The sequence below is a fragment of the Danio rerio genome, chromosome 22 (assembly GCF_052040795.2).
Source record: "Danio rerio strain M-AB ecotype USA chromosome 22, GRCz13ab, whole genome shotgun sequence".
Classification (NCBI taxonomy): domain Eukaryota; kingdom Metazoa; phylum Chordata; class Actinopteri; order Cypriniformes; family Danionidae; genus Danio; species Danio rerio.
Window position 1 is genome coordinate 11,596,324 of NC_141042.1, and position 27,861 is coordinate 11,624,184.

At 34.2% G+C, this 27,861-nt stretch overlaps 1 protein-coding gene and 1 long non-coding RNA gene across 3 annotated transcripts in view; one reads left to right on the forward strand and one right to left on the reverse strand.

Moving 5' to 3' along the window:
• Nucleotides 1-23,481, reverse strand: part of insrb (insulin receptor b) — a 127,148-nt gene extending 103,667 nt beyond the window's left edge. Inside the window, 1 exon segment of the mRNA NM_001123229.1 lies at nucleotides 23,403-23,481. Within this exon segment, the coding sequence (NP_001116701.1) occupies nucleotides 23,403-23,481 (79 nt within the window).
• Nucleotides 11,556-24,603, forward strand: LOC147838450 (uncharacterized). 2 transcript variants are annotated; one of them, XR_015521735.1, is made up of 3 exons: nucleotides 11,556-13,727; nucleotides 14,812-16,685; nucleotides 22,440-24,603. It is a non-coding gene; the product is annotated as an uncharacterized LOC147838450 (long non-coding RNA). The 2 variants fall into 2 exon arrangements; XR_015521736.1 differs by lacking the exon at nucleotides 22,440-24,603 and adding an exon at nucleotides 17,416-17,835.
• The last annotated feature ends 3,258 nt before the right edge of the window (nucleotides 24,604-27,861 follow it).

Consider the following 27,861-nt stretch of genomic DNA (forward strand, 5'->3'; position numbering starts at 1 on the left):
TTTTAGTGTTTATTTTCTGTTTTGGGTTCACTGTTGGGCAGCTTTAGCAAAGAGCTTAGAATCAACAAGAGGCGAAACTTAATAGAACTTTCAATTGCAAAAGCAGCGCCCAGCAACAGCCCCGGATTCCGCCATTTTGGAGTGAAAGCGATCGGCTGTCCATTGGATCTTATTGCTGTCGCGATGGAAAGCAGCTGCTTTGTTTTTATTTATTTATTTAAAAAGCGCATTAAAGCTGGGACACAACCTGAAAGACGACAATACAACACTTACTACAAATATGATCAGCTCTTTTTAATAGTTTATTTTACAGACTTATAATATGCTGTTGTTCTATTGGAATTTTCATTCCAAAATGGCCACCGCGCCATCTAGAGGCGGTTTCCTAAATCACACTGGAGTGTTGCCTCTTGGTGATTCTATGCTCTTTGGCTCCAGCCACTACTGTAAAGGCGGGGATAAAGATAGTAAGGCCCCATTTGATTGGTCAAATTTAGATAGCAATTGCATAAAATAAATGTCATTTATTACACGTCTGCGATATGTATGTTGCACGTACCATTATCGCGATAACGATAAGTCTGTGATTTATTATGCAGCTCTAATACAAATGTAAACAAATCAATTTGACAAAATGTACGATGAAGCCTTTGTGACATACACTTTTACATGCAGCGAAAACAGTCAAAATTAAAACGAAAGTCAGAAAAAAAAAATGTATGATTTGCGCTATTATATTTATTAAACACTATATATATGCTACACCACAGACCGCAGCGTCTTCACACACTGACGAAGCTCACTAAAGAAGTATGAAATAATATAATAATTTGGTAAATAAATATGAATAAAGTTCATATATTGCAGTAGGATTGTCACAATACTGAAATTCAGTATCAATCGATACTGAAAATAAAAAAAAAATCTATTTCCCGCTAACATTTAAGCACTGTTGAGCAAGTTCTTAAACAGCACTGATTTACCATTGTGTTTTCATCAGTGATGTTTATAAATGCACTGAACAGCACTCAAACGTTAACAGGAAAGTTTTTGCGTTACTAAAATTTCAGTATCGACTGGTACCAAATTTCAGTATCGTGACAACCTTATATTGCACACTAAAATGCAGTTTGTTTGAAACATATGCTCCCTCTCGAGTCCACTTTGCAGGGCATTTGATCTCAAATGAGATAACTTAGTGTCGACTTTGTGATTTTATCGACAAATCATGGAACTCCTACAGCAATTTCATAGAAAACCTTAATGATATAAAATTAAAGAAAACATACCTAGCTTTGGCGTTTCTGCAATGTAATCTTTTTTTTTAAAGTTAAATCAATTCGTTACATCAATTAAACTGACCTAAATAGTTGGACATATGGGTTTTTGAGGTTTGTTTAGTTTGAGACTTGAGGAGCTGTGCATCGATGAATTTGTTCTTCAGTGTTTGGACTTTCAGAAGTGAAAATTAAACCACTGAACTGAACTAAACTGATCTTCAACACTGAAAACTGGACTGACACCATTTTAATTTACACTGTAAAAAAATGCAGGGTTCCACACAATTCATTCATGTTGTCCCAACACAAATCAATTAAGTTAACCCAACACTTTTAACACTTTTATGTTAACACTTTTAACATAAAAAAATTAAGTTGTCCTAATGAAATCTCAAGAATTGTGTTTTCAGCTCATTTTAATTAAGTAGTTTGAACAAGTTAAAAATATTTTTGTTTTGAGTGTACTAGAACTTCTACGTTAAGCTGCTTTGACACACTCTACCTCGTAAAGGAGCAATAGATAATAAGATGAATAGAATTGAACTTGGTAACGTAACTCTTCTTTAATGTAAACAGTCTGATAATAGGCGGAAATGAAACAAAGACCAATCAAAACCGATTTAGCAGGCTGACCAATGAGAGCAGAGTCAGCTTGTGGAATATAATATAGAAATGAACTCTAATGTTAGTGAATCCAACACAATACTAATAAAATACTATATGAAATAAATGTAATAAAAAATAATAAATTAATTATAAAATTAATAAGTAATAAAACTGACTAAAACCTGACTTAAACATTTATTAAAGCAAAATCCATGTGTTTTATAGTGTGGTGTGTGTGTTTTTGCACAGCCCAAAGTATGCTGCTTTAAAACAACACACAGCGAAGCATGTGAAAAGGGGAGAAAAAGACTAACCAAAGCAAATAAATAAAGCCTGGCGAGTGCGCTTTGCTTTATTAACAATAGATACACTGTTTCCTTCGCCACTGTAGTAAACCACGGTTAATTTCTTGCCCTGGTCGTCTGCCAAGTGCCGTATGAGCCGTCGCCTCGGCGCTTGGCTCGCTGCAGTGTTTGGACACATTTCTGAAGTTTTCCTTTCACGTTGAAGCATCTGACACAAAGAAAGACTAAAGCGGCGTGAGAAATAAAGAAGATTGTCACAAAAGGGTTGTGTCTAAAATGATGCTTTATGATGATGCAGGTGATTGGGTTCATCAACTGATACTTAATAAACTAATTTAGCTCTTTTTCAAATATTGTCCTTAAAAAATATGGATTTTTTTTTTCATTAAAGTGTTCTTAAAGTTGCTTTAAGCCAGCAATGAATCTACTATGTGCAATTAGGATACTGAAGAAAATACTATTAAGGGTTTTACACTTATTTCACATTTTAAGTCAACTTGAACCAATATTTTAGTATTATTATGCCTTTCCAACTGAAATTGAATATTAAGTAGGGGGCGGGGTTTAAATTAAAACTTCAAACTTTTCAAACTAAAGGCTGGTTTATACTTCTGCATCAAGTGATCCGGCACAAATATTGCACGTCACTGTACATTTATACTTCTGCGTGCTGTTTGTGTTGCTCTGCAATGACACTTCCAAAATGCTAGCTGGCAGTAGTTTATGTTCCTATGTATCTAGTTTCTTCGCAGGCGTATTGTTTTTTCTGAACACTACCTTAATGTACATGAAAGTAAAACTCGCTCATTCAGAGCCAGCGGTTGTGCGACAACTTTAATCATAAGGTAAACACAAAACATTTGAAGCTCCTTTGGGAAACTCGACACTTGTAAACACTCGCTCTTTTAGGGCTCACGGCTCTTAGCTCCGCCCACAATTGGCACAGCTACCAAGCTGACCAATGACAGAGCTTGCGCTATGCCTCATTGCGATGTGTAGATACATTTTTTGAGAGGTGCCACGGCGAGAGCCATGCGACCGCGCGAAGGCTGTGCCAGACAAGGAGTATAAATCAGTATAAATCATTTCGATTAAAGATTACTGAAACAAACGGATTTTTAGGTGGATTAACTATTCGCCTTGAGACTAACAATGTACGCTAGCAAAATACATATTGAACATTTTGATTTCACGCACACTTTAAAGGCTTATTTACCATTGCTTTAACAATATTTGTTAAATTTACTCACAATTCCTCAATTAAAAGTGTTTCTGCAGCAAATTTCTGCAGTACATAATTAAAAGATTAAAAATCTGATTTTTACTACATTATAAAATGAAACCATATTTTATTTGCAGAATTAAAATAGGTTTGCACAGATATTGAACTTGTGGTCAATACAAACGTTATTTAGAAGTTGATAGGCAATAAACACGCTAATAAATATAAACATTGATTTCAATTTTGTCAAGACTGGCTGCAAAAATCAAAAGCCAAACAATACAAAAATCGGATTCGATTTTAAAATCCCAACTAGAGAAAACATCAACGAAGCATCTAGACCTTTGTTTCAACATTTAATTTTCATATAGGTTGTCAAAATAATCAACTTCCGGATCAATCTGAACTGAAATTTTAAAAAGTCCATCGACCCATAAGTAGATTGCTCATTGGTAAGCTTATAGACAGATCAGCTGATAGACGCGGCTTTGAAACAATATATCACTGCTTGCACATGCGAAAGGCACTAATGATTGATAAAGTGATGACCTCTCCCCACGTTCACGTCAAATTCCTCCGGGTGCTCCGGTTTCCCCCACAAGTGTAAAGACATGCTCTATAGGTGAACTAGGTATGCTAAATTGTCCGTAGTGTATACGTTTATGTCCTGGTCCTTTAGGTTGGGGATTGAGCGTTAAGCTAACAACCATCCTCGTAAAAATTAGATGCTACAAAACACCAACATGTTGCGGTTAAATATCAACTTTAATATAAACGGCCCTGGGAGTAAGCTAGCAAGTAAAACAATGACCTTCACAGCCAATCACAGTCATATTTGTTGAGCATGTGAACACAATGGCCAATCAGCGGTGTTTAAGTACGTGTAGACCTGTCACGATATGGAATTTTTGTTGAGCTAATTATTGTCACAGAAATTGCTGTGATAAGCGATATTATTGAGATAATTTTATGCCATTGATTATATAACAGCATAATAATGCAAATACTTATTATTTTTAAGGTTATTTAGATTAATTAATAAAAATTTATTTTTTTTAATTAATAATTAATTAATTAATTTTATGTTAAAAGGTAAATGTCCTATTATATATATATATATATATATATATATATATATATATATATATATATATACATATATATATATATATACATATATATATATATATATATATACATATATATATATATATATATATATGTATATATATATATATATATATATACATATATATATATATATATATATATATATATACATATATATATATATATATATATATATATATATACATATATATATATATATATATATATATATATATATATATATATATATATATATATATACATATATATATACATATATATATATATATATATATATATATATATACATATATATATATATATATATATATATATATATATATATATATACATATATATATATATATATATATATATATATATATATATATATATATATATACATATATATATATATATATACATATATATATACATATATATATATATATATATATACATATATATATATATATATACATATATATATATATATATACATATATATATATATATACATATATATATATATATACATATATATATATGTATATATATATATATATATATATATATATATATATATATATATATATATATATATATATATATATATATATATATATATATATACATATATATATATATATATATATATACATATATATATATATATATATATATATATATACATATATATATATGTATATATATATATATATATATATATATATATATATATATATATATACATATATATATATATATGTATATATATATGTATATATATATATATATATATATATATATATATATATATATACATATATATATATGTATATATATATATATATATATATATATATATATATATATATATATATATATATACATATATATATATATATATATATATATATATATATATATATATATATATATATATATATATATATATATATATATATATATACATACATACATACATACATACATACATACATACATACATACATACATACATACATACATACATACATACATACATACACACACACACACACACACATATACATATATATATATATATATATATATATATATATATATATATATACTAGATATTGTCCTGTTAGGTAAATTCACAATTTTAAACTTCGACATCTCTGAGGTAGAATGTAAATGGCATTGTAAAATGGCTTTAACGTCATTTGTGAATTTGTAAATATATATTGCAACAGTAAATATTATGGGGGTCATCTCCGAATATTGCAGTGGCCCAGGTACGTGCTCAAACGTTAACACGAAACGGATGTTTTTAAATTTCAGTACCGAAGTCAATAACACTATTTGACAATCCTATATTGATACATCCTCTTTTATTCCAAGATGAAAACCTCCCATACAGCAGCTGACATCTTGTCTTCCCTTCTAGCATACTTTTTTAAGTAGTGTATAATCAAACTGTGCTTCAAAACAACATTTTAAAGTGTAGAAAAAAAGACTTGAAACAGATTTCATCGTCTCTTCTTTCCATTTAAACTCTAGTTTCACTTTCCTCAACTGAAAATGGCTCAAAGATTACTGTATAATCAAAGCACTACATCAAGGGGGAGAAAAAAGCTTACCAAACATACGTTATTTATGCATAACAGGACTAGACAAAAACAAGCAGGCGATACGGGTGAACGAGTTTATGTTCGCAGTTACAAACCATCCATAGACAGATTACTGCAGTCAGCCATTGTTTCTACGTGTTAGCCAGGCTGCGAATACGTGTTGTATGAGGGGGGAAAACAAAACGGTGAATGACAGTGAACTCTCTCACCTCCCCTTAAATGAGAAAAACTCTGGGACGACGTGCTGCCTGACAGCGGCGCTCGGGCACAAAGCCACAGAACTCACAAAGACACCCGCGCTTTTGGCCTTGGGTGGAAAACCAGGCCCGGCGAAGGGAATGTTCACTTTTGTAACTCGGTTTACGGCATTAGCGCCAGAGAAATTGGATAAAAATAACTCCAACAACCTCCGATTTGGCTGCGGCAAGGAGAGTAAAACAGGTGGAGCAATCCAATATAAAGGCTCTAAACTCAATCCAGTTAAAGGAGTAAAGAGCTGCGCTTCCTCACAAGATTACAGGAACAACAAAGATTTGAGCGGCATCCTGTGAGAGTCTGATCTAATTCTTCATCTTCGGCTACGGCGCCTGATGCGGACGGGCTCAAGGCGATGAGATTTCAAGCTGAGAACAGAGCAAAGCGACAGATCGTTTTGTGTAAAAAGAAAAAACAAGTAAAATTCTTGACAGGATCGGAGTTGGAAGCCTTTAAAGTGTAGATCAAACAGGAATAATAAATAAGGAATCAAACAAAACGCTCGATTTGTATTCCGTTCTGATGTGCTTCTTAAATGGCTGCAAAACTTGAGATCAAAATGAATGGAGCGCAACGCTTTTTGAAAAGGGCTTTTCAAGAATCAAAACAATAAAAGCATGATTTTTCCATATTTTAGAATGAGTCCCTTTCTCTTTTTTTTTTCGTGAGCAAAATTTTATGACTATCATGTGCTTTTATCATGGTTTTAGACTGCGTTTACATGACTGAAAATAAATTGTTTTGCGAAATTGTTGCAAACAATTTATATAGGCTGAATTTAAACAAATTCAATTTAATAATTTTAAACTTAATTTGTTTGCTTCAATTTAGCCCAAATAAACAGTTTGAGACAACTTACTTTTAAAAAATTTGTAAATCCAATGAATAGTTTTTTCAGTGTAGGCAAAAATGCAAATGTTTAACATATAAACAATGTAGAGCTGAATAATTCATCGAATTGAAATCACAAATGTAAAAGGGTATACGCACAGCTAGTGTTTCTTTCCATAGCAATTAACTTCCGTTGAATGGTTAATGTGACTTTTTTCTATGTTATACGATTCCTTTTATAGCATCAATTTTGTAATGTAATTAAAATATAATCAGTTTAATAGACTTCGCCATTTATTTAGTTGTTCAAAAGTAAAACAGATGAAAATCCGTTGACATGGAAGTGCCTGTCAGAACATACTGAAGTAAAATAAATTGTCATATTTTAAAGACATGGCGCGGAAAAAAGTAATTTAATGTAGAGTTTCTTGTACATTCTGGGACCCACTTTATATTATATATCAATCAGGCAGTAAAGATTGTTGATTTTTTTTAAAGAAAAAAGACGTTAAAGGTAACGATTTTTTAACAGCATACAGTTCACCGGAAGCGTTTGACCCAGGTTACTTGAGCAAAGATGCGATTATCCTGCACATCGCCTCAAAGGAGCACGGTGTGATTTGTTGTAAATCTCCTCAGAAAGCTAAAGGGCTCTCATGAGGAAACCCACAAACCTGTCTGAATACACGTGAAGACACCCAGAAAATCCACTGGGGAAAATAGCGGTTGCTGAATAAACAAGACTGCTTCATTGATTTAGCGTGACTGATAAACACACGACTATGGAAATATTTATTTTCAAATGTAAAAAATGTTATAAGGTGAGTTTGGAGAAAAAACATGTTATTATATGTTGTAATTTCATGTGCAGCTTTTACTAGCTTCAGTTTATTGAGAAGTGACGCAAACAGCTGTCATTATCACAGAACGATTATCTCGATGTCAAACCAAATTTAAATTTAAACAGTTTTATTTTTCGCGTAGCTTATTAGTGTAATACGACTCGGTGTAGTTAACTGTTTTTTTCTAAACACAAGTTCTGGAGGATTGTTAGGACTAAATTTACTGACAAAATGCGCAGGAAAATTGCTTTACTTTAATCACCCAGCCCTAACACAATATTTTCAAAACGGTTCGGGGTTACAAATATCTGCGGAAACTGAAAGCCAGTTGGTTAGTGCATGAATATATTGCAAACATATTAAATTAATTATTTTAAAAATTCTGTACTTCTCCCGTATTGTTGTGAATGTTTGTGTGTGATTTAGTGTTGTCAAGATACTGGAAATCCGGTACCAAACGGTATTGAAATTTTTAAAACATCAATTTCCTACGGTCCTTCATGGCAAATCACAGTCATTTCTGTTAAGCATGTAACACAATGTCAAATCAGTAATGTTTAAGAACTTGGACGTTTTTAAAATTCCAGTACCGATAGGAACCGAAAATCAGTATCGTGACAACAGTAACGTAATAGCCATTAAGTGGAGCAGTGGAGGCCTAAAATACAAATTAATTGTCATTGAAACTTTATAACCTGCATACTATCGCTATAACCCATTTGACAGCTAAATGTTTATAAATATAAGTGATTAAATCTGATCAAATTTAGTATGGTCACTCATACTTTCGAATATTGCAATAAATACAGATCAGCATATCTACGCTAATTTTTACATTAATATTCACAAGTTACGCTGAATCACAAAGAAACATTAGATTTTATTTCTGATAAAGAATCTATACATATTAAACGTAACAAACTGCATTTGATTGTATTAAAATCTGTAAAACTTGTCTGTAGTTTCACATTTTTTAATTACATAAACATCTACAAGACACTAGGCATGGGACGATAACCGGTTTCAAGGTATACCGTGGTTTGGAACAGTTAAAGTTTTAAACCGCTCAAATTTTTGGTAATACAATTTCTACGGTATATGTACGTTTTGTTTGTTTATTTGTTTATGTGTTTTTCCAAGATTTTTTATTTAGTTTTTTTAGGACAACAGTATCTCCACATCAAAAGCTACTGGTCAGTTCAATTTCAAGACTTTTTAATATTTTAAACCAATGAAAATAGCTGAGGTCAATAATTTATTTTAATTATTCAGTCTGACATGTTTACTGTGCCAAAATATTTGAAATGTTTCTTAAAAATAAAATCCATTGTGTTTAATGGGAAGTTTTCTTTTTGTTTTTTTTTTAATCAAAACATTTAAAAAGAACATAATTTAGAGCAGTAATCACAAAACCGTGATATTTATATCCAAGGTTATCAACCTATCAGAATCTTATACTGGCCCATACCTACAAGACATGCTGTCTACATTTTTTGGTGGAAACAAATGGACTTTTCTAGTCATCTCAACTTGCATCGATCAAACTGACCAAAAGTATTGTATTAAACTTAATTTTTTGTTGTTGTTAAAACCAGATTAACTTATTAAAATAAGTTAAAGCAAGATAAAAATATTTGTAGTCATGTTGACCTTTTGTAATTAATTCTTTTACAGTGCAACTTTGGAAAAAATGTAATCAAATCATTAGAAAATGTAATCTAAAACAGATGATTTAACTCAACTGTTTTTCTGAAATTAATTCCTCCCCAACTAGCTTCAGAAATAACAACAACAGTGGCAATGAAAACCAAGCGCTTTCATCCATTGCTTTGTAATCTTTCCCCCCTCAACCATCTAATATCATTTACTTGCAGCAAGAGAAGTGGGAAAAAAATAATAATTTCATTATCCGCAAAATAAAACAAATTAATGTCACCCCCTTAACCTTGTTGAAAGGTTTATTGGCAGAATAAAGATGAGTATCGCTCACATTTACAGCTCTGTAATTGAGGGAAAAGCCACATGTGTTTCCAGCACACACATCAAGATATTCTGCACAGTGAAGAAAAAGAAGCAGCTTGTCTTCACCTACTAAATTACTTTATACAATGCTTCCTCTAGAAACAGCTCTTGAAGGGCAAACCGCTGAAGAAAAACAAAGGTTTCTGCGCCGCTAATTTCAAAATAACATCATTTATTTTCTACTTCTTTTAAACCCAAGCGAACTACAATGCCATGAAGCATTGTGCAACGACAGTGAAGTATAAAACTATTCATTTAAAGTTGAAATGAAACATTACAGTGCAAAATATTCATACATGACAAATATCTGAGTATTTCGAAAGAGAAAAGAGACTAATCAATTACGTAATTTATAAAAGTAGTGCTGTTCAACGATTAATTGTGACTAATGCAGTAAAAATTTGTATATACACTGTCTGTGTGTACTGTGTAAAGTTATTGTCACCTCACCTACATTTACATGCTTTAAAAATATTAACCTAATATTTAGATATAATTTTGATGTTTTATATATATATATATATATATATATATATATATATATATATATATATATATATATAAAAACAAGAAATGTGTATACATGTATGTCATAGATGTGTGCATTTATATGCATAAATAAACAAGATTATTATGTAAATGCAAACTTTTATTTTGTAATTAGTCGCGAATAAAAAAATCAGTACATACTGTATATGCAAGCTTAGTTTGTATGCACATTTTTTCTTACCAGATAAAACGTTCATCCTACTCAGTTGTGCTACTCCAGTTTTGTTTATGCGCATTTTCACAATTTATGCATGTGTTGGCATTTCAATTAAGCATTTTTTAAATGCGATACTTCAAAATGAGCATAAAAATAGGTGGACAGAAACATAGCTAATGCTATTGCCATATATTTACAAAATTGTTCTCTCACAGACATCTTCGCTGTTGTGTTTAGGTGATACAATTAGCCCAATCAAAAGAGGAAACGTAACTAGTTTTACGTATAGGCAGAAAAGTAGCTAATGCGTATCAGTTTATACAAATTAGCCACTTTTCTTATAATAAGCAAAATAAAAAGTTTCCTCGTGAGATCGTAAAGAATATTTACAAAACTAGTGCTGTCAAAAGTATCGAGTTCGGAACCAATCGTTAACGAAATCGTAAAAAATATCCATTGCACGCTAATATTTAAGCGATATTGAGCACATTCTTAAACGCAAGTGATTGTCAATGACACTTAAAGTGATTTCTATTTAGCGTGTGAACCCAAAAACAGCACTCAAATGTTAGCAGGAAATGGACATTTTTAAAATTCCGGTACTGATTGGAACCGAACACTGTATTTTTGACACTACCCTCAAAGGGGGATCAGAAAATCATACTGAAATGTACGAATGAGATCATACAAATTTTGCGAGCCCTGTGTAAATCAGCCTTTTTTTAAAAGTCCAATCAAATTAAAATGACGTTTTTTTAGATGTTAGTATGGAAACTGTACATTTTTATGATTTCTATAAGATATTGTGCTCCAAAACAGTGACAAAATTTTTAAAACGGCCCAAAAACACAGCGCTCGAATGTTAGCGGGAAATGGACATTTAAAAAAATTTATCACCCCATTTGTACCGAACTCGATACGTTTGACAACACTACCCCCCAAACCCTCCCCCTAAAAGGGGGATGAGCAAATCGTACTGAAATGTACGAATGAGATCATAGAAATTAATACAAATTAGCCAAATAGTTTTAAATTGTTTTGAGATACGACTGGGTACACGCGAGCAGCGAGACACATTTACAATTCCGCCTCCTTCAACGCTAGGGTTTCAAAATGTTCAAAATCAGTATACAGTCATAGGACTCGCTAAATGTCAAAACTCTTGGTAGCCTTTCGTGAAGGTATTCTTTAATTGATGGTGGCCTGAAATATATTCAAGTAGCCCGAATAGAAAATACAATGCACTTACTAATTTAAAAAAACATAACAGCATTCATTATAGGCTACATATATATATTTTTAAAAACAAACACATTTTATTTACTTTTAAAATATTGTGCCTTAAAAGAAATCACGTGAAAACCTGGTTTTATTTTTTATTTTCATCAACTTGGTATCAACTTCTTTTGACAACACCAGTTAGCGCAAATGCAACTTCAAACACATATTGATAGTGGCTGACACATGATAATTACATCCAGCACAATTACCGAATGTGTGAGAGAAATGCAAAAGCACTAAAACAGGCTACATTTTTCCTCCCATTAAGGTAGTCCTACGAGCAGGGTGGATTCTTTTTCAGTAGCCCGACTGGAAAACATAATAGCCTCAGGAAGTCGGGCTAGCAGTTTTGTGAGCCCTGCGTTACTCAGCCTTTTCGAACTTCTTTTAAAGCTCCATTGAAAATAAAATAACGTTTGTTAGATGTTAGTATTCAAATTGTTTGTTTTTAGGATATCTATAAGCTAGCATGCACTAAAACAGTGACAAAATTCGCGTTTAGAAGATATAAAACTGATATAAAGCTTGTAGTTTGTCACTTTCGCCTAAATGGATCAACGTTTTTTTCACGTCACCCCATACTTCAGTTTCTCATCAAATCTTGACCAATAAAAAGCTCTCTATTATCTGACATGCTCCGCCCCCTTTAAGATGCTTTATATTTCATGGTCTTGGGCTTAACCACTCTTACTGGGAGAGCAGTGATTAAGCATCCGCTACACGATGTTCCACCCTCTCTTTATGTTTCGGTTGAGATTACATCAAACATTGGATAAAAATGCATATTTCAAAGCACTTGAAAGGACTTTTAAGCCAAAAATGAACTTCGTTTGAAGTATATTGGGGTCTTAACACTCATAATAAGGTCAAAAGTACTCCACTTCAGCCATATGATGCCTCTCAAAATACATGTAACCCATCAGGTAGTGTAATAGAGCTGCCAAAATTCTCCAAAGCCCACAAACGCTGGAGACGAGCTGTCTTTCCACCCTCTCTGGTGTGCTGAAAGGGCCCCAACTCAACACTCACTGATCCCTGCATTACTAGCATGGTTTGACAGAGACATTATGGCATGAGATCATTGACAGATAAAGCCAGACGGATACAAAACAGCAACCGGCTCATCAGATCAGATTTTTTTTTTTCAGGCATGTTGTAAGAGGCATCGACCTCGCAGCCCAACATGGAGAACGGTGTCAATAAAAGCAAACAAGCCGCAATGACTCTTCAGTCAATGAATATCGAGCAGAGGCGGGACTTCGGTAAGACTGAGCGAGTCAAAGGGTCAAGCGAACACGTCAATGTGGAAATTACAGCCCCGGCGTGGAATAAGGGCAGGTTGCTCCGTTCACAGCCTGGAACATCTTGACATGGTAAAGCGAGGATACGGAGTTAAAATTGACCCTTAATGAGATCACAAACACAAACAACAGTGGTTTAATACAGTCTAATCAGCAGTCTAATACCTGCTAACCTTGGGCTGCATGATGTTTGAAATATCTGATATTGCGATACTTGATTTTTCTGCCATATATATATATATATTGCAATATAAATATTTTCACCAGTTTTTTTGTTTTTTTGGTTTGAATAGCTTAAATTTTAATTTTAAATTAAATTTTTTTTCTGGGGAAACTAACAGTATTTAGTAGGGATGTAACGGTATCAGAATTTCACGGTACGGTAATACCTCGGTATGAATGTCACGGTACGGTATTTATTGAATCATTTACAGGAAAAAAAAAACTTTTGAAAATACTCCAAAAAAGTGCCAAAAGTGTCAATGACATACAAATTAGCCATCTATCTGTAAGCTTTGAAACAGGAACTTCAATTTTAATAACAAAAAATTATTAAACCATGTAAAAAAATAAAGTTTCAATTTAGTATTGTTGAAAACTCATCACATTTAACATTTAATCACTCACTTAGATAGAGATGGGTTTAAAGGAAAATTATCATATAACTATAATCTGGTAAAAGCTGGTATCTCTGGGCATTTACAATGTCCCCTGCAACAGAAAAAAACCCTCTCATTTGGGACTGAGGTTTCTGGGACAAGAGAGATATGACTTGGCCCATGTTGACAGCAGTGGGGTAACGTTGTGCATTGTCTTTCCCCCACTTGAGAAGACAAAACATGAGTGAGATAGAGATCTCTTTGCGGTACAAGTCAATGTCTGCATCAATCTGAACAGTGTGCTGTGTTTCTGCAGTCCCCATGACTGTTATTAGTCGTATTCCCCAACTTGCAGGCACGTGCACACATAGGGCTCAACCTGTGCAGTGCACATGCCCTTTTTAGTCTTGGATAGAAAATGCCCTTCCAAAACGATCAAAAGTGCCCCCGCGACGCGACACAACCTCCGTCCAGTCCAGCCCTTCAGTAGGCGCGCGACAACACCTCTCTTGATTATGCGCGCTCAACCCCCCCTCGGCGCTTTACAATACGCGCGCCACAACACAGCTGATCAGAACGCGCGCGACAGCACCGCTATTCAGCACGCGCGCGGCGACAACACTCGCTTTAGGTTCAATCATTTCCATCTTTTTTTCATCTCCGCTACTAGCAGCACACTCCATTTCCGCATTACTGGATCTGTAGCGACAACAGACCGCAAAGGATTATGGCCACGCCGGGGCTGATGGGAAATGCGACTTCGGTAATATCGAAAAAATTTAATATTGCGGTATGACGGTATTTACAATACCGTTACATCCCTAGTATTTAGATACAGAAATTGAATAATCAAACTTCAAAAAAGGTTTCTTTAACTTAAGGTTTATGTCTAATTTCTAGACAAAATGTATTTTAAAAAATTTAATCAAAACGAAAGTGAGTTTTTTCTTAAAACAAGCAAAATATTCTGTATTGGTAGAGGTGTCTGGTGAGTACAATTATCTTGTTTTTGGTTCGAAATTTTGATATTTGGACTAGAAACTAGGGTTGAGCGATGTCGACCAATTTGGCATCACACAATGTCTAATGTGAAACATCAAAATGGACGATGGTATCGTCCATCAACCCAACCCTAATTTGAACTAGAAACAAGACAAAAGTTCTAAGAAAGAAAAGTTTTTTTATTGTGTGTAATTTTTGCAATTCCTTGTGCCCAAATGTATTAAACTCTCTAGAAATGCTCAGAGTCACAGGCCTTAAAAGCACATCAAAAATGATAAACTTTTACTCTACTATGGTTCATTTTTACTAATAACATGCGCTTTGTGGTTTTGTGGTTTCCTGGTTGAGACTCGATATGCAAGATTCAGCGATGTGCACACTGCGATAACACTGCTAAAACAATATTATGTGCAGGCCGATTTTGAACCTGAGATTTCTCATCATTATAAAAGACTGCCGCTTATCATAATTCATATAAAAAGACATTTTTGGTAAATAAAGCTATGAAAAAAAATTAGAGACCACTTTAAATTTCGGTTTCTCTGGATTTGTTGTTGTGCGTTTAAGTAAAACAATTTAGTTTTATTCTGTAAACTAAATAACAACATTTTTATTTAAAAATTCATAGAAAATGTAAATTTTTTCCCCTTTTTTTCCCAGACTTTCACACTTTCAAACAACATTTTTTTTCATTATTATTCTGTGTAATCAAAAAAATAAAATCACAACTATTAAAAATAAAAATCAATAAATCTGAAACGACCAAAATTTTGTTTCAGATTTAGACAATCAGATCTTTATATAGACAACAACAAATATCAACCGATACACAATAAATCCAGATAAACATGGGATTTAAGGGATTTCTATTTTTTTTCCACACCATTTAAAAAAAACAACTTTAGCTGGGTCTGAATTCGCATACTTCAATACTATATATAGTATGCTAAAAACTGTATGCGAGCCAAGTATATATCGTAAAACAGTATGTGAGAATTACCCGGATGACCTAGTACTTCCAGTGAGATTCTGAAGTGCGCATCTGATGCCATCAAGTGATGCACCGCAAAAGAATTTATTAATGGGAGTGAAGCGATACAACTGACGTGGGTAGGTCATGTGATAACGACAATATGGCGGATGTAGTTCATATTGCTGACATTCATAGTGTTTAACATACTTCTCTAAAGATCGAGTACTAGTACGGTTTAATTTAAATCCAGTACCTACTGAGTAGTAGGTGATTTCGGAAGCTATACTACTGACATTCATAGTGTATAACGTACTTTTCTAATGGGCGAGTAGTACGGTTAAATTCAAATGCAGTACCTACCGAGTAGTATGCAATTTCAGAGGCAGCAAATGAGTTCGCTGTACTTAAACGGCCTCCACCGTCACCAGATCTCAATCCAATAAAGCACAATGGGATGTGGTGGAATTGGAGATTCACATCATAGATGTGCAGCCGACAAATCTGCAGCAACTGTGTGATGTTATCATGTCAATATGGACCAAAATCTCTAAGGAATATTTCAAGTATCTTGTTAAATCTATGCCACGAAGGATTAAGGCAGTTCTGAAGGCAGTTCTGAAGGCAAAAGGGGGTCTAAGCTGGTACAAGTGAGGTGTACCTAATAAAGTGGCAAAATGAGTTTCGATTATAGCGAATATTAAACCATCCCTAATGCTGCGTTCACACCAGACGTGGAACGCGGGTCAAGCGCGAGTGATTTACATGTTAAGTCAATGCAAACGCGTGAATAGACATCCTGCGGCACGAATGACGCAAATTGCGTGAATGGCGCGGGGCGAATTGAGCGTTTTGCACGTTTGGCGCACTTAACGAGCGTTTCGCGCGAATCTCTCGATTTCGAAAATTTGAACTTCAGCGTACATTCGCGCCGCATTAACCAATCAGAAGCTTGCTCTTGTGGGGGCGTGTTTATGACGTAGAACCTGTTGTCGGTGTTCCGAGGGAAATCCTCCAGCCTTCACCGACAACAGTTCATCAAACTCGGCTTGGCTCAGTCAGAAGCACCGCTGAAAGCCTCCGTCATCCAGGTCAAGTTTCAGGAGGAGTTTATGAGCTCACAGAGCTGGATGCACCTCTGAAAGAATGTAGTGGACTCAGACACGGCCCTAAACGTATCGACGCTGTTTTTCAGTCTTCATAAAGCACATAAACACTGTTATTTTCTTCATAAAATCCATGTTAGCCATTTAGCTATGAAGCTAGAGTCTTCGGGCAGACAGAAGCCCTGCCCATCACGCGAATCCGCGTCTGTTTTGAAGTGAATTTGACACGCGAATGAAGCGGGGTTTGACGCGCGAATGAAGCGAGTAAACTCAAATGTTCACGCGGCTATTTATGCACGAATAGCGCAATTTATCCGCACGTTCTGCGTCTGGTGTGAACACAGCATGATAAATCCAGATAAACATAGAATTTTCAAGGGGTCTCTTTTTGTTTGCACATCATTTAAAAAAAAAACAACTTTATAACAAACTGCGCAAAGATTTATTTTGAAAATGGGAGGTAATATTTCGAAAAGCAAACCTCCTTTTATGAAAAGCAACGCCCTTTATATTTCGTTAAACAATTCGTTAAGCCCTTATTTGAATAAAAACAACACGATTTGAACATAATACTTTGAAAAACATAACGAAAGTATCTATTGTCAAAATATTGTGCAAAACTATACATTTATGACTAAACGCTTTCATAAGCTATCTTTTTAAAGTCTGTGTATTATTTTATTTTTTATATTAAATCTAAATTAAATAATTTTTTAAAAACGTTTTCACTAAATACAAATATTCCAATAACCAATTTACAAATAAACCATACATTTCCAGCTAGTTCTTTCAAATTTGCTCTTAAATGTATAGGATAATCCAGCTTTGACACAAGAACCTGCGAGAAAATGGCCACACACCACTGAACAGAAGCCTGCGAAAATGCTCCGATTTCCTGGGAAAAGCCCACCCTGGAGATTTGCAGAGCTGAACATAGAGCTCACATGCTACATGGCAAATGTTCAGATACATGACCTGGAAGACGAGAGGTCAGCAGGCAGCAGACGCCCCCCAAATGAGTCCCGAAACCCTCAACGGCAAGAGCACCTACAGGGTGGGCCACTTCAAAGACATTCCACACGCTCGGCATTCTGGGAGAAATACCGAGGCAAACTACAGAGTGTCAGAAGATCCCAAACAGGTCCATGGAGTCAAAGAGGCCATCGGTAACGTAAAAACGATCCTGTCGTATTTTAACGTCTTACTATTGGGGAGAACAACCATTTGCTAGCAGTTGGAAAATTGCTTTAGACATTTTGGGAATGCCTTTACATAAAAACACAAGCATTTATAGCTAGACACGGCAGTTTTATCATGCTCTTATTTTTTTGGAGAATTTATTTGTTTATGTGGAACATTAAGCATCCAAAATACACTTTTTTTATCAATTTATTTATAATTTTATTTAATATTTAAAGTTTGTTTTTTTTTTCTAAATTTTGATTTTTCACCAGCAACGAGCCGTAAATCTTCACTAAATTTCTATTGTAAAGGTTTTACAAAGCGGTTTGTTCCTACAGAATTATCCTGAATTTTTCAAACAAAATGTAAAATTGAAAACTTTCTGGATCTTCACAGTATTTTCAAAACTGGATAATAAGTAGAGATTCCCAAAATCACTTTAAGGGGCTGTTTTAGGAACAATGTTTGTGTCAAAAAACGGAAAACGTTTTGCACTGCACTATGCATTTTACTTGTTTGTTTACACGACAGCATTTTGGGGACTGAAAAAAACTTTTAAAATTGGGTTTCAAAGCAGGAGTGCAAAATATTTAATTTTTTTTACCAATTTGGAAAAGTTGTTTCAGTCTTCATGTAAACGGTGACATCATGCATGTACATAGTAACTCATGAGGGTCGTTCACACAGAACACGTTTTTTATTCCAGTGTGCAACTTTTACATTGTCTTATGCTGCGTGATTTAAATCTTAAGTCAATGAAAAGATGCAAATAGACAGCCTGTGGTGCGATACGCGCAAATGATGCGAATCGCTCGAGTTAGAAAATCTTTAGCAGACATTTATTCCGCGTTAACCAATCAGGAGCTTTCTCTTGTATGGGCGTGATTATGACATAGCGCCTGTTGTTGGTGTCCCAGGGAGAAATCCTCCTGCCGACACCGGACAACAGTTCATTAAACTGGCCTCGGCTCAGTCTGAAGCACTGCTGAAAGCCTCCATCATCTAGGTACAGTTTCTGGAGGAGTTTATGAGCTCACAGAGCTGGGTGCACCTCTGAAAGAATCTAGTGGACCCAGACACGGCTCCAAACGAATCAACACCGTTTTTCTGTCTTCATAAAGCACATAAAAATCCATGTTAGCCATGTAACAATAAAGCTAGTGTCACCGAGCAGACAGAAGCCCTGCCCATCATGCAAATCCGCTCAATTGTGAAGTGAATTTGACGCGCAAATGAAGCGAGTAAACGCAAAATGTTCACGAGTCTATTTACGTGCAATTAGCGAAATTTATCTGCGCGTACCGCATCTGGTGTGAACACAGCATTAGTAAACACATGCTTGATTCACTTGCATGTGCGTTATGCTTGTGATTCTCTTGCAGCACTACTCATCAATATCAGTTTTAAAGCTGTGGACCAATCAGAAGAATGCAAACATTGTAAACTTCTGTTATGAATGAGATGAAAGCGCCATCTACTGGGCCTGGCCGTTTTACACACACAAGTAAATGCAAATCCTAATTGAAAATATTGATGTGTGATTTATTTTTTGGTTTCATCGTTGTCATGTAAACATCGCTTAACATATCACAGAAACAAAAAATAAGTTTGATCCTGACTTCACCAGTTGTTTCGATTTCTGCACTAGAAATTTATGCAAATCATAACTGAAAATAACGAGGTGTGATTTGTTTTTTGGTTACATCGTTGTTGTGTATACATCGCCTATTATATCAAAGAAACTAAAAGTAAGTTTGATCTTGACTTCACCCATTGTTTTGATTTCTGCACTAGAAATTTACGCAAATCATAATTGAAAATATCAATGTGGTATACATTATTTTGGTTACTCGTTGTTGTGCAAGCGTCGCCTAATATATCAAAGAAACTAAAGGTAAGTTTAATCCTGACTTTAATTGTTGTTTCGATTTCTGTGCTACAAATTTATGTAAATCATAATTGAAAATATAAATGTGTGATTCGTTTTTTGGTTACATCGTTGTCATCTATACATCACCTAATATATCAAAGAAACTAAAAATAAGTTTGATCCTGACTTCACCTGTTTTTTCATTTTCTGCACTAGAAATTTATGCAAATCATAACTTAAAATAACAATGTGTGATTCGTTTTTTGGCTACATCATTGTTATGTATACATCGCCTAATATGTCAAAGAAACTAAAAGTTAGTTTGATCCTGACTTCACCTGTTGTTTCAATTTCAGGACTAGAAATTTATGCAAATTAGCAGATAGTAAATTAATTAAATCATTTAACTTTATAATTAGGTTCAAATAGTTAACTTGTGTTTTTATTAACACAAACTATGAATGAACAGCATTTATTAATCATCGTTCAACATTTACTCATTATGAAAATCCAAAGGTAACTTGTTAACTTAATGCACTTGAACTAACAATCACTGTATAAACAATGCTGGGTTCCAACACAATTCATACATTTTGTCCCAACAAAAATTTATTACGTTATTGATTACGTTAAAATGAATTGCGTTAGGAATTTAGTTGTCCTCAAAATATACTTCAGAATTGTGTTGCTTCAACTAGGGCTGCACGATATTGGAAAAACGTAACATTGCGATATTTTTTCAATTTGCGATATATATTGGGATATGAATACAATTTCACCAGATGACTTAATATCTCTAATTGGAAAGAACTTAGATCGATTCGGATGATTCTGTATTGGTAGTGCATTTCCATAAAATTTTATAAACAATCTATAAAATAAAAATTTCCTTGTTGTCTGTGTTATTTGCAGTGAATTTCTGTGTTTGCATGTGTTGTATTTTCGTGCATAATAATCTCCAAATACATTTAAGAAAAAGATAGAATTGAAATAGAATTTTTTTATCGTTTCCCAGGTCTAACAACATTTAAGTGAAGTAACTGAACGCTAAAAATAATTTAACAAAATTAATAGTAGTTAAAGTCACAAACGGTACTAATATCTTATGCCTGGATGTTTTTAAAATAATTATACAATCACAAGCATCAAAAACACATGCAAACGATAAATTATAATACACACTCAACATTGCGTATATTCTGCAATGTGACAATTGCGAATGATGACATTGCGATATCGATGCTGAAACGATATATTGTGCAGCCCTAGTTTCAACCCATTTTAAATAAGTATTTATAAGTATTTTTTGAATGCTGAACAACTTAAATTTTTCATTAACTAACATTGACAAAGACGAATAAACTCTGTAATGAACGCATATTCATTATTTGTTATTGTTAGCAAATACACTGACTAGCTTTAATGCAACATTATTGTAAAGTGTTACTTGATAATGCATCAAATGTGTATTTAAACATAACAATTTAGAAAATTTGTATTACAAATAAACTTTCTTAAATGTAATCCATTAATTAGGAAAGTATTATGATATAACTGTCAGCCTTGAGTCCACAGACTAATAACTGCACCAGCAAACACCTCACGTTTTCCCAATCTGGAGTTCAAATGGTTCACTGGGACACAGCAGTTATCTATATCAGAGAAGATCCAATTATTCCCACACCATTATTTATAACACCACGTTACTATTGCGGGCCTCGGTCCAGCTTTTTCTTGAGATAGCATCTCTAAAAACATTAACAGACGACTATTCTGAGTGTGCCCATAAAAGCGCCTGTCCTAAATTTAAAATGATGTTCAGACATGGAAAAGCTGAAGGGGTTTAGTTATAGTAGCTGTAAATTTAACAGCAATGCAGGATCTCGCTAAATGCTTGCTGACGCTTCATTTAGTGCGTGAATAAATAAAACGTAAAAACAAATTTAGTAGGAAACGTTGTTGTTTGTAAAAAAAAAAAAAAAAGGGTATTTTAAAAGCAAATAAATAAAGCAATCCTTTTAAAAATGAGAATTTACTGGTTTGTTTAAACATGTTTGCTAACGTCTAATATGAAAAATAATTTCTCAAATTAATAAATATTGATTTAAATGTACACAAACTACCATTGTCTGTTTTAAATCGAATCCCATCAGTCACAACAATATATCTGAAATTGAGTTTATCCATTTATGAAGCTCTATAAATGTTACTAACTGGTGTTTTAGGGTATTTTACTCAAATATGTACAAAAATTAAGCATTTTATTAAATATGTGGACTTTTGTAGGACCTGAGCAGTTTAAAATTCTATGTTTTAATCAAAACTCACAGCATTAAAAGTTAAAATGTAACAAATAAGTTCCAAAACTGAAATTTCAATACTGGATACATAAATATATCCATGTTATGGTGTAAAACAAGTTTAGTAATTTTGATAATGGTTGCATTTGTTTTCTTTTTTGTCAATTACTTCAAGTTAGTTCGAGTTAATAACAACACACAATTTTGGATATTTTCATATCTAGGAAGAAAATTGGGATTGAATATGCTTAGTCTATCATTTGTGATCATTATTATGCTATTAAAACGAATAAAGTCATTCAAATTATCACCAAAACACGAATCATATCGATCTAAACCTTATTAAGCATTACAAACACATCTGAATGTATCTGATAAATAAAATATATGAATCCCCTTCCTTCCGTCGGGAGTTATTAATTGATATCTCTGAATATGTCGACAGAAAGAAGCTCAATGTAGGCTAATCCTGCTCTAATGGGATCTGGGAATCTTCTTAGGGCCTCAACTTGTTTACACGCTTCCAAATCGAACGTGAAGAACGTGCGTGTGCGCGTCTGGAATCCAGTCGTGCGCGCGCTCGCGAATCCCGCCGAGTCCAGTCACGAGCGCTAATCTAGCCTTCGGGCTGACGCACAGAACGCCAGGCCTAAAGGAACGGCCCATTTTCAGAAGGAGCGGGGGGAGGATGAATGAAAACGCACTTTTAACTACAAATAATTAGATATCACATTCTCATAATGGTAGTAATCGCACTTTTTTGTAATTTACAGTTCATAACAATGATTTAGAATTACTCAATTTAAGCATTAAAGCCATGTTTAAATGATAACATTTCTCCGACATCCCTTTCAACACATGTCGGAGCAGCCGAAGTCTACATGGAGTGAATTCCACAAGTCCCCTCAATTGTAAACTACAACACGCACACATTGAGGAACAACACATCAATAATTCGCGTATTAAAGAGCGTTATAGACAGGCATTACTCACTTTCTCCATGTAGTGATCCGCAGAGGCACAAGATGTAGGCGAAAGTGACCAAAACAACCACAGATGTGTCCAGCCGCATTCTGCCTCGCGACACGTTTTGGTTTCCTTGGAAAATTAAATCCACCTCTGGTGTGTCCGAAAATCAAAAATTAAAAGGAAAATAAGGTTGTTTGTCTTGTATCAAAAACAACAACAAAAAAAGTTAAATCAGACCCCCCAAGAAGGGGACCCGGGGGTCCAGCGTGCTTCAGATAAAGATAATGTTCAACTGAAGTAGTTGTTGCCTAACATTACACAGCAGGGGTGAAATGAGTGTTAAATAACATGATCCTGCACCCTTGAGAAAAATAAACGACTGAAAATCATTTTGAGCGATTTTTCGGATGCATCCTGGCTTTTAGTGGAGCAAGCATGAAAAACGTCCATGCATCTCTTCCATGGAATCAATCCCACACTTCTAGGAATGAGGTACCCTTAAGGGTACAGTACATTGCAACTTTTTCATAACCCCTGCTTTAGTTTGCTACAGCAATATCAGCAAAAAGGTAGACAAGGTTGTATTTAAAACAAAGAAAAAATACGTCCACGTTTTACACACAAAAAATGCTTCTCAATTGTCAAAAACCCAACAATGTCTCCGAGGGCACAAGCAAAAATAATAATAATAAAATAAAAAATATAATCGTTATTCCACAGGTCGTTTCATGCACTGCCAAATGTCCCCGTCAAAAAATGGGCATCTCCTCATCCACATAAACACATGCTGCACACACACCACAATGGTTTCTGTAGCGATTCTGCTGTCAGAAATAAACCAGCGTCCTCTAAAATTAAATATCCACACTCCTTTGCGTATCTTCACAACGCTGAGAGGAGAATAAAAGCAGAGATGTTCTGCTGAAGCCTTTGCTTCCAGCACAATGATCCCGAAGTGTGTGTGTATGTGTGTGCGTGCGTGTGTGCGCGTCACGGTCGCGTCGCGTTTTAATCTTCCACGTTCATCAACAGAGCGGCGTCCAGCGCGTGTTCGGCCTGCCCGTTAAACCGCTCGGTTCCGTCGACGAGAGCCCGGTGCGCGGTCTGGCTGAGCTCATCGGCGTGGGAATGGGCTGAAAGTGGGCAAAAGTTGTCTCGTGTTGTCGGCGGTGTGGTTTTCCCCCTCTCGTCTCTCCCTGTGTGCCTCCACCAGTAAACAAGTACTGCCAGTCAGCTGGGCAGAGCGGCGGCGGCGGCGCGCAAGACCCGGAGCGGAGCCAAACAGACCAGGAGACGGAATGGAGTCTGTTACATCCGCGGGGAGGAAAAACCGCAATACAGCAGGAACATATAATTTTTTTGTGCAATAATATGTTGATTGTAGCAAGGTTTTATATACACAAATATTGATTTGTTCAAAATTTTCCGTTTCACAGCCTTTTAAAATGATTTCAAAATGTTTAAATCCATAAAACGTGCCTTAAAGCTAAACTTTTGTCAACTTATATGCTTTGACCCCTCTTAATGTATTTTCATATCTATTAGTATGATTTAATGTTTTATTTCATTCATTCATTCATTTTCTTTTCGGCTTAGTCCCTTTATTAATCTGGGGTAACCACAGCGGAATGAACCGCCAACTTATCCAGCATATGTTTTACACAGCAGATGCCCTTTCAGCTGCAACACTGGGAAACACCCATACACACTCATTCACACACATACACTACGGACAATTTAAGCCCACCCAATTCACCTATAGCGCATGTGTTTGGACTGTGGGGGAAACCGGAGCATATTATATAATATTATAATATTATTATTATTTGTACTGTTTTGTTTATTATATGCTGCTTGGATATGTTCAACAATGGAAGCTGAAAATGCCTGTTGTTATTTGAAGGTAAAATAAAGAAAGAGAGAAAGAAAAAACACAATTCAGCAGCATTTCATCACTTTGCACGTACATGTTAAATGATATTTCTATAATAAAGTATTGAAGGTTCACATTGTATAAAGTAAAACTTTAATCATTTTTCTGATTTCTATTATTATTACATTCTCACCTTTTGTTCCTTGTGTGATGTCAAGTACAATTGTTTTATCTTTCAAGTGATCAATTGATTATCTTTCCTATATTGTTTTCTGCGTGCTGTTGTTATTGTATTAGTTCATTCTTTTGTTTGTGCATGTGAGGTCTGCTTTGTTTGTATAATTTTCTGAACATAATTAAAAAAAATAAAAAATACTTACAAAACGTAAATAAAGCAGGAGGCATTGATCCAAACACTGGTGCATTTGACTCTTATAAATATGTGAATTTAATTACATAAATATAATTCATATTTATTTTTTTAAGTATGTAATTTAATATTTGACAACACAGTGGTGCAGTAGGTAGTGCTGTCGCCTTACAGCAAGAAGGTCGCTGATTCGAGCCTCGGCTGGGTCAGTTTGTGTTTCTGTGTCGAGTTTGCATGTTCTCCCTGCATACGCGTGGGTTTCCTCCGAGTGCTCCGGTTTCCCCCACTGTCCAAAGACATGCGGTAGGTGAATGGGGTATATGCCGAAGCATGCTAATAGGACTTTTAATTTGCCATTAACCTGGGTTAAGCGCTTCCGGCGAATTGAATGTCAATGCAAAATCTGGTGCGTTTCAGGTCTGTTTTCTTTAAAAATCAGCGATCTCCACTAGCTGAGTGATATCCGATTTAAAGTGGGTCTCGGATTGTACAAGAAGCACTGCATTAAATTACATTTCCCCCGCCATATCTTTATAATATGAGCATTTATTTTACCCAAGTATATTCAATGGAGCTTCTGCGGTAGCCTGCCGATTCTGACGAGCGCGTGCAAGTAAACAGCTTTTTGTGTCGTTTTACGCTTGAACAACTAAATAAATGCTATTTATTTATAAAATAAATTATTTAACTGAATGTATTTTAATTATATTACAACATTGATGCTGTATAAGGAAACTTATAAAATGAGAAAAAGTTCACAATAACAGGTCACCGGAAGTGTATCAGCATGGGAACAGCACTAGCTCGGCATCTACCCTATTGGGTAGGCTAAACTGTCCTTAGTGTATGAGTGGGAATGGGTTTATACACTCTCAGAAATAAAGGTAAGCGAGCTGTCACTGGGGTGGTACCTTTTCAAAAGGTACACATTTGTACTTAAAGGGTCCATATTGGTACCTCAAAAGTATATATTAGTACCTAAAACTTTTAAGAGGAACACTTTTGTACTTTTTAAATATTAATATGTACCCTTGAGGTGTTAATATGGACCTTTAAGGTACAAATTCTTACCTTTTAAAAAGGTACCACCCCAGTTAGAGCTCACGTACCTTTATTTCTGAGAGTGTATGGATGTTTCCCAGAGATGGGTTGCAGCTGGAAGGGCATCCGCTGTGTAAAACATATGCTGGATAAGTTGGTGGTTCATTCCGCTGTGGTGACCCTAGATTAATAAAGGGACTAAGCCGAAAAGAAAATGAATGAATGAATTTAATATTTAAAAATATATATATTTTCAATATTAATATTTAATAAATTCAATATTATAGTATAAAAATATTAAGTAAAAAATAATAAATTGCATATTATATTACTTAAATTAACATTTAATATTTCTAAAATACAAAAAACACAATCTTTTATATTTGATATTTTTATTCAAATGATTATTGCTATATTAAAATATTTAGTTTCTATCAAAAAGAAATTAGATTTTATTGAGAAGAAAAAAATATAAAGAAAATATAATGAAACATTTAAAATAGAATTAAAATAATTAGCATAGTTCTATCATTTTAATTATTATATTATATTACCATATATCATATTTTATCATATTATATTATACTATATTATACATTTTATGCTGCATTTTATATTAGGCTTTGTTTTATATTTAATTTGAGGAAAATAGGAGTCATTTTTTATTAACTTTATAAGTGACTTATAAAAAAAAGTCAAATGCTACTTCCAAATAGACTTAATTAAATAAGAAACACATTTAAACATTACATTTTATATCGAATGATCAGAAATATTTATGGATTTCCTCTTAGTAATAACCCGTCTGAGCATTGATTTTACAGAAATGTCACCGGTTCGCACAGATGTGTGGGTTATTAACATAATAAGTGTGCAGTGAAGGCAGTGATTTGCATTGATCAGTCTCTGTCTGAAACACACATCTAATGTAATTGGACAATTTAATCTGTGAAAGCAGCGGCACAGGAACAGAACATCTTGCCTGCTTTAAAGCTGTGATTAATCTGTGTGTTATTCAAGAGCTCATATTCAGACAGCTCCAGCATCAGCGCTAATCCACAATCATTTCAGTGATCAGATCAACACACTCACACACACACCTGTCAGACGCTGAACACACACACAAGCACCTGTCAGACGCTGAACACACACATAGATTCCTGTGCACTTTGTATTATCACTGCAATTCTCTCTTTGTT